Source organism: Triticum urartu, chromosome 1, assembly GCF_003073215.2.
Source record: "Triticum urartu cultivar G1812 chromosome 1, Tu2.1, whole genome shotgun sequence".
NCBI classification, from domain to species: Eukaryota; Viridiplantae; Streptophyta; class Magnoliopsida; order Poales; family Poaceae; genus Triticum; species Triticum urartu.
The window spans coordinates 568,249,202-568,264,931 of NC_053022.1; the positions used below are offsets into that span (position 1 = coordinate 568,249,202).

General features: G+C 47.2%; 2 protein-coding genes across 3 annotated transcripts; one reads left to right on the top strand and one right to left on the bottom strand.

Annotated features, from left to right (window-relative positions):
* Positions 1–2,299: 2,299 nt before the first annotated feature.
* On the top strand, positions 2,300–5,161 carry LOC125531311 (cysteine-rich receptor-like protein kinase 6). Of its 2 annotated transcripts, none has more exons than XM_048695727.1 (7): positions 2,300–3,180; positions 3,421–3,549; positions 3,662–3,804; positions 3,887–4,097; positions 4,205–4,445; positions 4,523–4,673; positions 4,748–5,161. In XM_048695727.1, exons 1-7 carry the CDS (start codon positions 2,340–2,342, stop codon positions 5,030–5,032), a joined length of 2,001 nt encoding a protein of 666 aa, XP_048551684.1. In that variant the 5' UTR covers positions 2,300–2,339; the 3' UTR covers positions 5,033–5,161. The 2 variants fall into 2 exon arrangements, with proteins under 2 accessions (XP_048551684.1, XP_048551688.1); XM_048695731.1 differs by having other exon boundaries at positions 4,208–4,445.
* A 7,460-nt stretch (positions 5,162–12,621) lies between these two features.
* Positions 12,622–15,135, bottom strand: LOC125531326 (glucan endo-1,3-beta-glucosidase 13-like). Its single transcript, XM_048695741.1, has 4 exons — positions 14,973–15,135; positions 13,480–14,793; positions 13,146–13,400; positions 12,622–13,052 (listed from the first exon to the last, which is right to left on the bottom strand). Exons 1-4 carry the CDS (start codon positions 15,043–15,045, stop codon positions 13,018–13,020), a joined length of 1,677 nt encoding a protein of 558 aa, XP_048551698.1. The 5' UTR covers positions 15,046–15,135; the 3' UTR covers positions 12,622–13,017.
* Positions 15,136–15,730: the final 595 nt, after the last annotated feature.

The following is a 15,730-nucleotide window of genomic DNA, read 5'->3' on the forward strand; positions in this document are numbered from 1 at the left end:
TTCCCTAGTTGGATTAGGACTTGGGGGGAAGGAGGAGAGGGAAGAAAGGAAAGGGGGCGCCGCCCCCCTCCTTGTCCAATTCGGACTTGGGGGGGAGGGGCGCGCGGCAGCCCCTAGGCCTCTTCTCCTCTTCCTCCACTAGGCCCATTAAGGCCCATTAGGTTACCGAGGGGTTCCGGTAACCTCCCGGTACTCCGGTAAAATGCCGATTTCACCCGGAACACTTTCGATGTCCAAACATAGGCTTCCAATATATCAATCTTTATGTCTCGACCATTTCGAGACTCCTCGTCATGTCCGTGATCACATCTGGGACTCCGAACAAACTTCGGTACATCAAAATATATAAACTCATAATGAAACTATCATCGTAACGTTAAGCGTGTGGACCCTATGGGTCCGAGAACAATGTAGACATGACCGAGACATGTCTCCGGTCAATAACCAATAGCGGAACCTGGATGCTCATATGGGCTCCCACATATTCTACGAAGATCTTTTATCGTTCACACCGCATAAAAACATACTTTGTTCCCTTTGTCATCGGTATGTTACTTGCCCGAGATTCGATCGTCGGTATCTCAATACCTAGTTCAATCTCGTTACCGGCAAGTCTCTTTACTCGTTTCGTAATACATCATCTCGCAACTAACTCATTAGTTGCAATGCTTGCAAGGCTTATGTGATGTGCATTACCGAGAGGGCCCAGAGATACCTCTCCGACAATCGGGGTGACAAATCCTAATCTCAAAATACGCCAACCCAACATGTACCTTTGGAGACACCTGTAAAGCTCCTTTATAATCATCCAGTTACGTTGTGACGTTTGGTAGCACACAAAGTGTTCCTCCGGCAAACGAGAGTTGCATAATCTCATAGTCATAGGAACATGTATAAGTCATGAAGAAAGCAATAGCAACATACTAAACGATCGGGTGCTAAGCTAATGGAATGGGTCATGTCAATCACATCATTCTCCTAATGATGTGATCCCGTTAATCAAATGACAACACATGTCTATGGTTAGGAAATATAACCATCTTTGATTAACGAGCTAGTCAAGTAGAGGCACACTAGTGACGTTTTAGTTTGTCTATGTATTCACACAAGTATTATGTTTCCGGATAATACAATTCTAGCATGAATAATAAACATTTATCATGATATAAGGAAATAAAATAATAACTTTATTATTGCCTCTAGGGCATATTTCCTTCATTCCCCCACCTATTTTCACACTCCACCTTACAGCTAGTTAAAGTGGCTAACATTTTACGTTTCGGTATTAAGGCTAACCTCCGTAATCGCCTCTCCCTCACGGCAGAACAAGAGCTTGTGTCGCTTTTGGCTATTTTGCAGGATTTCGTGCCATCGGCGGGGGAAGATCAACGGTTCCTACGACAAGTCATTTGCTTCTCCACCAAGCATGCATATGGTGTCCTCATGGCTCGGCCAGAGACCGATCTCATGGCCCCTCTCATATGGAGTGCCAAGGTTCCTCGGAAACTCAAAGTATTCGCATGATTACTCTTCAAAGACCATCTCAACACTAGTGTTAACCTTGCATGCAAGCATATCATCGACTCAGACATGTGCCCTCGATGTGCTACGACAACCGAAGACTCCAACCACCTCTTCATCACATGCCCTCTTGCCAATAGGATTTGGCAACGGCTGGGGCTCCTACCACCTTCCAGCGACATCACATATCTCTGGGACGTCTCTACCCCTCCTCACCTCCCAACCACAGCATGGCCTTCAGTCCTGTTGGCTTTGCTTTGGATGACTTGGACAACACGTAATGACATGGTTTTTAGGTCGATAGACCAAAGGTCTGTAATAACCTTGAGGAACCTTATTTCTGCTTTGGGCCTATGGTCACATCGTCTTGTGAGTTCACAAGACAAGGAGGACGTCCTCTCGTGGCGTTCCTACCTCTCTGCACGTTGCACCGTGCCTATGTAATTCTGTACTCACTGCCACGGCAGCCCCTTGAGTAATATATTCAGGTGGGGGAGCCCCCCCCCCCCCCACCCCCCCCCCCGCGTTGATTCTCATTTTTTTTTACCTAAATGGGTAAAAAACCAGCAAAATTTTCGCTAAATGGAATAGTTTTAGTTAAGTTAAAAACTGTTAAATGAGATGATTTGTGTAAAAGATGTTAAAGGAAGGGAAATTAAACGTCAAGCGGCTACATGTAAACGTTGAGAAATTAAACACGACCCTCCCTAGTTGCACCGAGTGGATGGCGACTTCCAATTGCCATGGTCGGCAACTTGCTATTAATTTTCCCCGTTTCCAAAAGCTACCTTTGCTCGTCCACCGTGCTGCTCTGCTCAATGGCGGCCCACCATGTCGCCTTGTCTGTTCTCATCCTTGCCGTCCCCCTGCTCGCGCCCAGCGGCCTCGTCGCAGCAGAGCCGTGGCCACTGTGCGGCGACAGCGGCGAATACAACGACAAGAGCCAGTACCAGGCCAACCTCAACCTCGTCGCCGCCGCGCTCCCCAAGAACGCCTCGGCGTCGCCCAACCTCTTCGCCACCGCCGAGGCCGGGGCCGTCCCGGAGAAGGTCACGGCTCTCGCGCTCTGCCGCGGCGACGCCAGCTCCAGGGCCTGCTCCAGCTGCCTCGTCAACGCCTTCGCCAACCTCCCGAACGTGTGCCCCGGCTCCAAGGAAGCTGTCATCTACTACGACGCCTGCATGCTCCGCTACTCCGACGTGCAGTTCCTCTCCGCCGACGACTCTGGGCCCCTGGGCGTGGAGCTCACCTGCACGGTCCGCAACGACGCCAACGCCACGTCGGAGCCGGGCCGATACCAGCGCGCCGTGGCCACGCTCATGAACGCCACCGCGGACTACGCCGCGTACAACTCCACGCGCCGGTACGCCACCGGCCAAGCCGACCTCGACCGGGAGTTCCCCAAGGTGTACAGCTGGGCGCAGTGCACCCCCGACCTGACGCCCGGCCGGTGCCGGGACTGCCTCGCTCAGTTGATCGCGCAGTTGCCGGTGCAGTTCACGGATAGTATCGGGGGCAGGCTTCTTGGTCCCCGATGCAGCTTCGAGTACGAGACCAAGCCCTTCATCAATGGCCCGGTGATGGTGCAGCTGCCAGCAACGTCCGCGAGCTCTGGAGCGCCGGGGCCGGCCGTGGCTCCTACATCGGCGACAGCAGAGGGTGAGCTCTTAACTTTCAGTAAAGTATATGGACATTTCCTCTGCTCATTGCTCTGCTTCCCTCTATATATATTTAGGCGTACAAAAATTCCTGAAAATTGTTATATTCAAACTCTAAAGAATCAACCAATGTCCATTTCCCTCCAATCATTTCAAATCGTGCAGGGTGTAATCTTGTGATATTTCAGTTCATGTCTGCTACACTCGTCTGACATAACACGAGTCATCTCAAATTGTACAGGGAGAAAGTACAGTGTTCCTGGCATGGTTCTTATCATTCTCTTGCCTACAATAGCAGCCATAAACCTCATTGTTTGGCTCTTTTCATGGAGGAGGAGGAGGCAGGCACTTGCAAAGGCAAAGCAACCAGGTATGTATGTCATTTTGTCACTCAAAATTCCCCAGGTACAGTGTCAGTGCCTAAAATGAAACAATTTATGCACTTGTGTCATGTATTCACGATGGCGTCTCTATTCAAACAGATCCAAATTATTCCACTGATGAAGCAGAGGACATGGAAAGTGTGGAGTCAATGTTAATTGACATTTCAACTTTGCGGGCTGCAACCGAGGATTTTGCAGAAAGCAACAAACTCGGCAAGGGTGGATTTGGCCCGGTGTACAAGGTAATGAGCTAACCTGTCTTGAAGCAAGTAGGCACAACACTGGAAAACTGGTGGTTGAGCAAAACTTTCATACAATTTTCAGGGTACTCTCCTAAACGGCGATGAGATCGCAGTCAAGAGAATGTCCAAGAGCTCAACACAAGGAGTGGAGGAGCTCAAGAATGAGCTCGCCTTAGTTGCAAAGCTGAAGCACAAGAATCTTGTTAGACTTGTCGGTGTCTGCTTGGAGCAACAAGAGAGGCTACTCATCTATGAGTTTGTTCCTAACCGAAGCCTCGACCTGATCCTTTTCGGTAACTAGTTGAGCGATGATTCCATTGTCTGTTTTCTCCGCGCATTGAAATAATAGTGTAACATCGCATAGATCTTATACCATTTTCTAATTCTTCTGATGGAAAAGCAGACGAAGCGAAACGTCAAAAACTAGATTGGGAAACGAGGTTCAAGATCATAAATGGAGTGGCTCGAGGCCTGCAATACCTCCATGAAGACTCTCAGCTCAAAGTAATCCATCGTGACCTCAAAGCGAGCAACGTCTTGCTGGACATGAACATGAACCCGAAAATCTCGGATTTTGGCCTTGCCAAGATTTTCGGGAGAGACCAGACCCAGGGTGTGACGAACCGCGTCATCGGCACATAGTAAGTAGTAGCATGATAGACCGTAAGTTTCCAGCAGGAGGTAACTAACTAACTATGAACTCTTGTTGTTAATTCAGTGGATACATGGCGCCAGAGTACGTGATGCGTGGGAACTACTCGGTGAAATCAGACGCTTTCAGCTTTGGCGTTTTGGTCCTGGAGATCATGACAGGAAAGAAGAACCGTGACTGCTACAACTCCCAGCAATCTCAGGATCTCTTGACCACAGTATGAGCTTGTTATTTGAACATCTGGCTAACATGCAGCGCATCTTGGCTCATCGATGTTACACAATTGTGCAGGTATGGGAGCATTGGGTGGCCGAAACAGTGTTGGAAGTGGTAGACCCATGCATGAACAAGAGCTTCTCGGAGAGTGATGCGCTGAGGTGCATCCATGTCGGGCTTTTGTGCATCCAGGGCAACCCGGCAGACCGGCCGATGATGTCGACGGTGGCCATGATGCTTGGCAGCAACACATTCTCTCTCCCTACTCCGTCGAAGCCGGCATTCTACACTACAAACGATGGTGCCAATTCGAGCACCGGGTCAAGCGTGTCGATCCCATCAGTGCAAGCCCGGTCATAGAGTTTACTTCATAGCAACAATTTCAGCGTAAATAGCCAATGTATCTATGGTCCTATTGCACCCGAATTGGAAAAATAATTTAGACATTACAAAAGGAGTAAAAAATTCCTGAATTTGTTTGGATTCGAACTCGTGCGAAAAGTTTCGCGAAAGAATAGCTTCGAACGACTCCAGAGCCAAGAAAACAATTTTGAGATTACAAAAAGCATGAATAGTAAGTTTTATAAAGTGTCAAGTCTTTTTCCGCCTATAATATAACGAGTCATTCCTCTGTGAAACTTTTCACACAAGTATTACAAAAAGCCAAAGTCAGTATGGGTACTATTACAAAAAATTCGGACCTCATGCTCGAGGACGTAAATTCGACCATTTTTAAATTTTTGCGAGAAACTGGTAGATAGTTGCATGTAGCTAGTTGTAGTCGGTGCTGGCAAGCTGTAGTGTGATATACGTATGAAAATGGCGAGTCATTTGGCCGGAGAGGGTGCGCCGTGAGATGCTAATGCCGTGAGTGGTGACGTACATGAATCAAGTTGTACTATACCTGGTTGTTAGCATTAATCTTGATTCATGTATCAGCATGCTTAGTTTAGTTTTGCATGTAGCTAGTTGTAGTCGGTGCTGGCAAGCTGTAGGGGTGTGATACGTATGAAAATGGCGAGTCATTTGGCCGGAGAGGTTGCGCGGTGAGATGCTAATGCCGTGAGTGGTGGCGTACATGCGAGATGCCGGAGGGCCTTGTGAAGCGGCTGCATCACTCATAGGCTAGAGTACGAGAGTTTGTTAGCTGCATGGGTTAGTTAGCAATAATCCTACACACATGGACCTATTACGGGCTTTTACTTAATTTTCTTCTAACAAATCTCTCAGCCCGCCTGATTTTTAGTAGGGGTGGGGTCCAACCTCCCCTCGTATCCAATCCCAATTGCCCACGCCAGCTAGCCCGTGAACCCCGTAATAGATTTCTCCGTGAGTGTAGCATTGCTCGTTAGTTAGTGGCCTATAGAAAAGGTCTTAGTTGCAGTTAAGTCGTGAGTGCATGGCGTGATAGGATAAGTGTACTGGCCGGTCACATGTGTCCTAGTTTTGTGGATCTAGAGTGATTCTAGGAGAAGGGTATGACTATGCGTTGCCCTGGTTGGTTAGGGCATGTACAAAGGTGCTATCTTGAGAGTGCCATGTAGAATAAACGATAAAGTAAAGGACAGAAGAATTCGTAAGAACAGGCTTGTCTTCTCTTATTTAAAAGAAGACAAGAGATGCTCTTTTAGGACATGTACAATGGTGCTATCTTAAAAATGCCACGTAGAATAAAAGATGAAGTGGAGGAGAGAGAACTCATAAAAAAAGGTTTGTCTTCTCTTATTTAAGAGAAGACAAGAGATGATCTCTTAGCATAATATGTCTCACCATATTTTTAGTCATGACTAGTTATTGAAGATAAGGCTAAGAGATGATCCGTTGTAGACATTATATTTGTCATCTCTATATTACATGCAAGACTTAAGATAAGACTATCTTATCAACCATTGTATATGCCCTTAGCACAGTATGTCTCATCATATATTTAGGAATATTGTAGACGCTAAATTACATGCAAGACTTAAGGTAAAATTATCTGATCATCCATTGTAGAAAGAGAAAAAATATAGTACATGTGTTCTCACCGGCAGCAAGAGGCAGAGTTAGTTTTTTCCTTGGTGAAGTTTGTGTACGTGTGAGCTTCTCCATGGTGTTTATCCTGGAGATACCAGGAGAGTCACAAGGTGGAAGAAGATGGGCTGCGAGGATGCAGTACCAACACTGGTATTATAGCAAACTATCACCGGGAAATTCAACTTGGCTCCCAGGAGCACATGCTCCGGGGTGATTTATGTAAAAAAAAATAGATCATAAAAGTGCGCGTTGCCACGCCCATACATCTTAATAAAATATATTTTAGAAGATCTGGTCATTGCAAATACTTGAGAAAATATATACATTATATCTATGCTGTGTAAATCTAGTGAGAAAATTCTACATTTTGATGCAAGGGATAAATAACACCCGTGGTATAGATACAGCTTCTGGTCTTATTTACAACTGATGTTCAAAGTCAAGGATACCATGATATCTCACAAAATCAGCATATGACTATCTCAATGTCATACATGCCCACACACGACTTCTGGTCGCCTCAATAAAAAAACATGAACATGTTGTTCAGTCAAAGAGAAGTACCTCCCCGAATGCCCTGAGTGCTGATTGGATGTCCATTAGCTGCTCCACGTTTTGTTGTATTGCCTTGTTAAATTTGTTCTTGCTCCGAGGGAATTGTATGACCAACACAGTTAAATTGATTCAAAAAAGAAGAGAGTTAAATCAGGAGAGGATTTCCAAGAAAATGGCTCTATTATTCAAGAGCATAAGCACAGTCAAAGTGCTCCCTTGGCTCAACTCTAATACTAGCGCTATTTGCTTTCCTGCCAAAGCCTGTCCTCTCGATGGATGCGTAGCCCCTGATGGATTTTTCTGGCCGTTCTCGATCTACCTCTTTGCGTCCAGCCGCTGCTGCTTTTAACATGTGCGTGCATGGGTGCAGCTGTCCGGCTCAAAGACGACTTCTTCCAGGACTCGGTCCCTTTTGTTTCCAAAACAATCTCGGTAGCTTATGGCCTGCACGCAACGCGCTGGACTGCTACACGCCTGGCTCAAGCCCGTGCGCACATCTTGGAGTCCCTGGGCCGCACGCGTGCGCCCGACTCGGTCGACTCGGCTAGATTCACTGGCCTCACACGCGTCTATGCCTTGGACTTCCATCGTTGCACGGTTGCACGCCTTTCCTGTCCGAGCCGCTGCTGCTGCCTCCGCGTGATGCTTTCCGATCTCGGCGAGATCCCATCGAATAAGTCGAACCGTGGTATACGCAACGAGCTCAACAATGGCCTTTCTCTGGATCAACGCACAACAACCTCTTCGTAACCTTGCTCATAATACCACTTGTTAGAATAAATCTGAGGTACGCGGTCGATCCACCGAGGAACAAGCAATCACAGACAACGACGACACCAAGATTTGTTAACGAGGTTCGGCGAACTCGCCTACTCCCCGGGGCAATGACTACGGGCGCTCCTCCCCGAGATACGCAACACCGGCCACCTGGACGCCGGCACAAGCCGCCGGCACCCCCTTGCGAGCCTGTCGCTATCTAGTCGTCATGGGTTACAACGTGGGGTGCCTCCTCATATATAAGAGGCCAAGGGTACAACGTGTCCGACTCCGACACTACAAGTATCCTACCCACACTACAACACCAAGTCCAAGCGTAACCCAACTAGTACACAATATTTGACACAAACACAACACTTTGAAATGATTGATTTTCTTATTTGCCCAAGGAATACTAATTCATATGGAGTTTTTTTTTTTGCCGGGAAATCTTTGTGGTTCATTGGTGAAAGTGGACAGAACAACTTATGTTTTTATAGGCTAACACTATATACAATTTCATCGCAGCAGCGGCTAAACTTGACTAAATATAAATCATAGGAGAAGATAAAAACATACTGAAATAAGTTGTTTCATGGAAGGTTTCCCTTAAAAAAACATGAGGTAAACACACATGTCACTTCCTCGGCCGTTGTCACATCAACAAGCTAAAAAAGGCTCAAAATTACACATAGAGATGTACGTGTGCAGCCTGCTAACTTCAAAAAACAAAAACAAATGGAGGTTGCCATACCTTTGTCTACACCGTGTGCAGCCTGCTAGAGCCTCACTCTGAACAATTTTTGGATATACTCTCACTCTGAACAATAAATCACTGCTGCAGAGAGAGGAGAAGTTTCCGACGATATCAAGATGCATCAGCTACAACATCTGTAGTTATTTTAACTGACATGGTGATACTGGGAACTGAAGAAAAAGGTAAGCCATGTGTGACCTGGAATCCAACTTGACATGTATTGTTCATACCTGAATCATCATTACCAGTGGGAGGCACTTCGGCTCTCAGCTTTGCTGATGTAATACGTAACAAGAAGCACACTTCAGAGAAGAAAACCCCTCTTTTCAGTTTAATAGGGGATTGATGAAGATATGGTCAACCAAGGACTGTTTGGGCACCAAGGTAAGCACTCTAATTTCCTTCATCGCCCCTTTCTTCCACAGCAGCAAGTACCCTAAAGCGACCGCCAAACCATGAACCTACTATTGCGAGCCGCTAGGAGTGTCGCCGTTGTGCGGACGAGGGTGGAGGATGAGATGAGACCGTGGTCGGTTCTAGCCTCTAGGGCTTAGGGAGGCCACTGCTGTGCTTGTAGGAGGAGGTGATCCGATCAACCACGAGACGCAGGCTCGCCTCTTTCGCTACCCTACCACGTGGATCGTAACATTAGGCTGCATCAGTAAAGGAGAGGGCTCCCAGATCGATCCTCGGAGCAGCAGCCTACTAACGCGTTTGGGCCGGCGGGGACGCTCGAGGTGGGAGGCGTAAAGACCGCGGGGACACGGCGGGACGACTTGAGGATCCAGATCGTTGAGTGAACTAATCGGACGATGCAGAGTGTCAAATTGTTGTGGAGGCTCCTAGGTAGCCCCGTTATACTGTTTCTCAATACTAAGACAATTTTTTTGTGATCTTTGTCACATAGAAATGCTACTTGTAAATTTTGAGACAAAAAGGTTAAGTATGTTGCCATGGCATATATAGTCACCACTTATAGTCACTCATACAATAAGGTTAGCTGTGTTAGAGTTGTATCGAATATTATTGTACAAGATAGGTTGCAGTTGTATTTGGTTTTGGACTGTGTGTAGACAGGGTAGGAGTTGTGTCCTAACACTACTAGGAAAGTAGTTTTTAACGACGGTATATGTGGTCGTTGAAAGTCGGATTGTGGTTGTTAAAGGCCATTAACGACCACAATATGTTGGTCGTGATAGGCTCCATCGTTAAAAGTATACCGACCACATATTGTGGTCGTTATTTTGTAACGACAACATATTGTGGTCGTTATTTTGTAACGACGGGATGATCTGTCGTCGTCGATGCCGATGCAATAACAACTACAATTGTAGTATTAACGACCACTTTTGTCATCGCTAGTAATGTTCTTATGGTGATTTAAGTATGATTGGCGACAACTTTTGAAGATTATTGGCCACACTCATCAAGCAACAAAAAAATTTGGACAGTCAAAGTATATAACCTATTTTCATTAATCCAAATCATACATATTGAAGACGATCCTCACATACAGTGGAGAATATAAACCAAAAACACCTTGTAGACAACTATTTTAGTCCATATCTAACCAGAAATACATCACCTAGAAGAGTGATTTATTTTTCATAATCTTCAGTCATGGGACACCATCATAAATCCTTGTGTTTCACTGCATATCATTCTTCACCAATGACTACAATGTCTTGTGATGCTCCTATTATTGTGAACCATCCGTTCTGCAAAAACAGAAATGATTTATTAGTAGTACATATAAATGAATTTGCTCAAAAGGATAGTAGCACATATGAAAAAAATTGCATGTGAATCATTTTAGACTAAATAACATTGTATACTATTTCCTGTAGCTTAGACATGTTTTAATCCAAATTCTTGCACAGTCCTTATGCAACAAAGAAGAAACTGTTTTTGCGAACAATTAATTAGTCTGTTTCTTATCTAGTTCTAGCAAGAGTTGAGTTATTCTATATATGGGCAAAACGTTTGAGCTTTTTTGGTTGATGGTATGTACCCAACTAAATTAACACTGAAAATTATTCTCCTCTGCTAGAAAAAGGAATACTGTTCTACTATGTGATAAGTGATATACATACATATGAAAATCCTAGTTGTAACCTGGATATCAAAGCATATAGTGAAGCAACTAATAATGCGCTGATTTCTGAACCTGAAAAAGACAAGAACGAGCTATAGGTCCATTATACAAACCATATGACTAACCTGCAAAGCACATAACAAACTAGTCACTATATCCGCTTTAAGCATGACAGACCAACCTGATATAATTGAGCAGAAATGATTTTAAATATGAACCTCCTCCGGAAGAATGTCGTACAAAACCAAAAATAACATAAACAAGCAACATCACCAACAAGCATACCTTGAGAAGTGATGCTGATGAACCACCACATGTATTATTTCGCATCCAATTCCGACTGAGTAAGATAGTCACTCACATCAGAAAATGCAGTATCTAGGTAGATGTTCATCTCTAGTGGTGAGACCCTGGTTTGTGACCCATCGGTGTACAACAGAGCCCATCAAGTAAACCAGCAATGCAGTCGCGCCCCTTGCAGGAAGTTGCCTGAGTTCTATGATTTCTCAGTAACACAACCATCACAAAAAATGCATCATCTCAGCAACACTCAACAAAATGCGGTAAACAAACTGGCTGTTCTATGCATGATGGTACAAGTTATTTTTCCAGTGAACAATTAGACGAGGGAATGGAACTATGCAGTTATTACGAAAATTAAATTCCTCGGGTATACAGTGGAAAGATAATATTTTTTGAAGAAATGACGATGGATGTAGAATAATAGTAGATGCAAAATTATGCTTGGGGTTCAGTACTAGTGCCATAATTAGCAAAATCCAGCAGGAATTGAGAATTCAATAACACAACCATCAGCAAAATGCAGTAGTACACAAGCTGCTACATGGATGATGGCACTACTTGTTTTTCAGCTACAGTACAGAGGGAAGGTAATTTTGCAGAGAAGTGCCAGCGAAAGTAGTACAGTAGTAGATGAGGAAACTAAATCATGCTTGGTTTTGGGTACTGCGTGAAATAATTAGCAAGCATCTAGCAGGAATTGAGCAGGGGAGGGGACGGGAAGAAGATTAGATCTGGCTGCAGGTGGGAGGGGGGCTCACGAGGAGGCGGGTGGTGACGGTGAAGTGGCAGAGGAGGCGGCTGGGCCAGACGCGTGGACGCGGATGTAGCGGAGCACGAAGGCGTCGTGGAACCCGGAGGGCAGCACGCCCACCTTCTGTACCAGCAGCGCATCGGCCTCTGCCTCCTCCGGCATCCGGCAACCCTTCTCGAAAGCCGCCGTCGACGCCATTGGCGGGCCGATCTGAATCGAGGCGAGCGTCCTGTTTCGGTCAAAGGGGCCACCTTAGTTATTAGGTTAAGATAAGAAACCTAGACTCAATACGTTGATATTTATCCTTTTCACCGATTAATATTAAATAAATTGTTAACTACTCAAAAAAGATAAGATAAGGAGATTGCAATGACGACCACCAGCTAATACTATGGGTTCTCGCGTGCGCAAGTTGGACATGTGTTGGCCCGGCCTAACAGTAACGACCAAGTATTGTTCGTAGCTCATCGTTAATGACCTAATTTCCAGTAGTGTAATAAGACACTTGTATCTTAGACCTCTCATATATAGCGGGGTAGACACACGATGTAATCTATGCCAACATAATAGCACCGAAACGCAGGGAAAGCCGACGGCATGTGCTGGTGTCCAGGGCGACCGGGTGCAGTATTGTAGCGGTGTCATGAGGAGGAGCGTCCATAGTCAGGTCCCGGGGATGTAGCCATATCGATGAATCTCGTTAACAAATCTCGGTGTCGTGCTCGTATGATTGATTGATTCTCGAATGATCGACAGAGTGCCTCGGGTTTATTCTAACAAGCTATAAGAGTAGTATTTTTTTCACCTTCTCTGTATCTCTTTCTTTATATTTATTGCAATTGCCTAGGAGTAAAGCATATAGCTAGGCTTTGTATGAGAGTCCTCTCTCACTATTTTTCCACATCACTCTCTTTCATATAGGCAAAAGTGTAATATAACCGTGCTATAAGCCCATTATTGTACTTACTCTAAGCACATGATGAAAACCATGGATTTATTTATCTAGTTTTACATTTGAAAACTAGACTTTGCCGGCCGCAGACGGTAATCTGTCGGGATTATTGCTTAATCTCGTGGTAGTAAAGCTTCGCTTTGGCTACAGTTTCTTCAGTTCAGGCCCTTGACGGCAGCACGCAGTTGCCTATCTCTGTAAAGAGTGGAACGAAATCACCATTAACAAACAGACACATACATTTTGTTTCGTGAAACTAGAACGAGCAATTCAAAGCAGAGAACTTACTTGGTGCCTGCCGGACAATGGTAGCGGCACCGGCGAAGTCGCACGTTCCGGCGCCCCGGCCATGGCGCTGGTAATAGTCATTGAACGCGAAAGACGCATGCGCGACCTTGGTGTCGGGATCGAAGCACCGTGCTCCGGGTTGGATGTCCGTGCAGTCCGCGCCGTGGCCGCAGGCGTAGTCCAGTGCATTCTGCAGCCGCGCGGCGCCCACCGCCGCGTTCGCCACACACCAGCTCGGGCTCGGGTCGCACCGGCCTACGCAAGCAATGGAATCGTCATGGCTGGCCGCCAGTGTAGAGTGTAGAGTGGATGGTCGTGGTATTCAAGCACTCACCTGATGGTGCCTGGTTGACAATGGTGGCAGCACCACTGAAGTCGCACGCGCTGCTGGCCTGGCCGTTCTTCTGGTAGTAGTCGTTGAAGGCGTAGGACGCGTGCGCGAGCTTGGTGTTGGGCTCGTAGCAGGGCTTGCCTGGCTGGATGGCGCTGCAGTCCGCCCCGTGGCCGCACGCGTAGTCCAGCGCAGCCTGCAAGGCCGCGTCCCCGGCCGTGGCCTTCGCGGCACAGTAGCTCGGTTGCACGGGGCCGGCACCATGGACAAAGTCGACTTGATACACGGGCTGCTGGTTCGGGTAGAACAACCCAAAGTCCTGCTCGTCTTCGGGCTTGTTGTCCTCGTTGAAGAGTTCGAAGATGTACACGTCAAGATCGGCGTTGGGACGGTGCGGGGTGCCGACAGCACTGGTGGCGAGCCGGTTATATCTGTTTGAGGTGGTGCCGGAGTTACCGCCACGCACTTTGCTCATGAGACCATCGGTGAATGCTTGGGCGTTGGCTGTTGTTCCCACGCCATGGTGGCCTCTGGTTGGGTGGTGACTCTCACCAAGCTTCACCTCCAGTATTCCGCCCCCTGCTGTGAGCTTCCTCATCCCTCCAGCACGCAGGCTGGAGGACGGCAGCTTCTCCATCGCATAGTACACAGCGTCAAGCTGCGCGTCGAGGAGGCTGAAGTACGTTTGCTTGCTATTCTTGTCAAGAATGCCAGCGTTGGGGCGGAACAAGAGATAGTCGATGGACATGCCGGGAGTGCTCAGGTACGCAAGGTACGGGTAGATATTCATCATGAGGTACGACCCGGTTTCCTGCAAGAAGTCGACCATGGGGCTCATGACCGACAACGCGATGTCGTCACGGAACGCGCCCTCGGACGGCGGGAACGACATCTTGAGAGCGTCGAACGCGATGGGCGTGGTCACCTTCACGGCGTTCGCCAGGCCCAGGCGAGCCAGCGCCGCTTGCACCTTCTTCATGGCCGGGACGAGCTGAGAGTTGAGCTGACTAGCCTCTTTGAAGACCTCGTTCCCGATCGTCACGCCGTTGATCTGCGTGGCCGGGTAGTAGGCCTTCACATTGTTCTGCACCCATTGATCAGCGAAATTTTGGTCCGCGGCAGCGGAGGGCAGCTCCTCGTTGGTTAGCTCCACCGTGACCTTGATGCCGGTGTTGGCCAGCGAGCGCAGCACCGTCGGGTCAGTGTCGTAGATCCTCACCATGGTGATGCTGTTCTTCTTGAGCAGTTTCACCACGGACGTCGGGTCAGGCAGGTTAGTCGCCATCCTCCCATAGCACACGCCTACCTGGCCCCCCTCTGCAGTAGGTGCGTGTACAATATTAGTAAGAAACATCACAATTAAGTCGTACACTTCGATGCAGAGGCAAGAGTTTATCGTTCTTTCTCAAAATAAAAAGTTATATCGTACACCTACAGCATATATATGTTTCCAGAAAAACATGCGATAATCAGGATAACGTCTCCATGACGATTACCTGCACGGGAGAAGAAGAGCAGCGGCACTGCGATGCCGAGGAGGACGACCAGGAGGTGACTCGTCAGCGCCATGCGCCCTCGGTGGTATGTATAGCGGAGCTAGCTAGCTAGGGCCTTGAGGAGACGATGATGATCGAGCTGATGAGTTGGGAATGATCACAGGCGGGCTGGAATTTATAGCCGGCACCAACGGTAAGATGGAGCCATGGAGGTGCTACAATTTTTTTTCTTTGTGCAAGTGACGGCGGCAGCCACAACAAGACGTACGATAGTGCAACCAAAATTGGGGTATATGCAATGCCAATTGCAGCATGCATATACGCCTAACTTGGACTTGGACTGGTCGAGTTGATGAGCTACAACTTGTACCAGAAGACCCATGCTTGGGTACACCTCCCTTGCCCCTAAATCTAAGAGACAGTCGGATAAATGCTCACTAGTGGCAGCATCCCCGGACCCCGCCCACAGCAACGCCCGCCATTTCTCTTATCTTATACGGAAGAATTACATCGCTCACGGGCACAAAACCGACGGCTACCTGCCGGTAGATGACTGTCACTGGAAAAAGCACAGAGAACTCCATGCATTTGTCAACACGTGTGGAAAAGACTAGACGCGGGTCAATGCAATAGCTATCGCTACCTGTGGGCTGTGGGTGCTTGCACCAATAGCTCATTCTTGTCTTGTATAGAAAACGTCGCTTGCAGTAGTATGTTCCGTGCGCCTAGTTGCCCACTTGTAATCTTGCATATCTTCT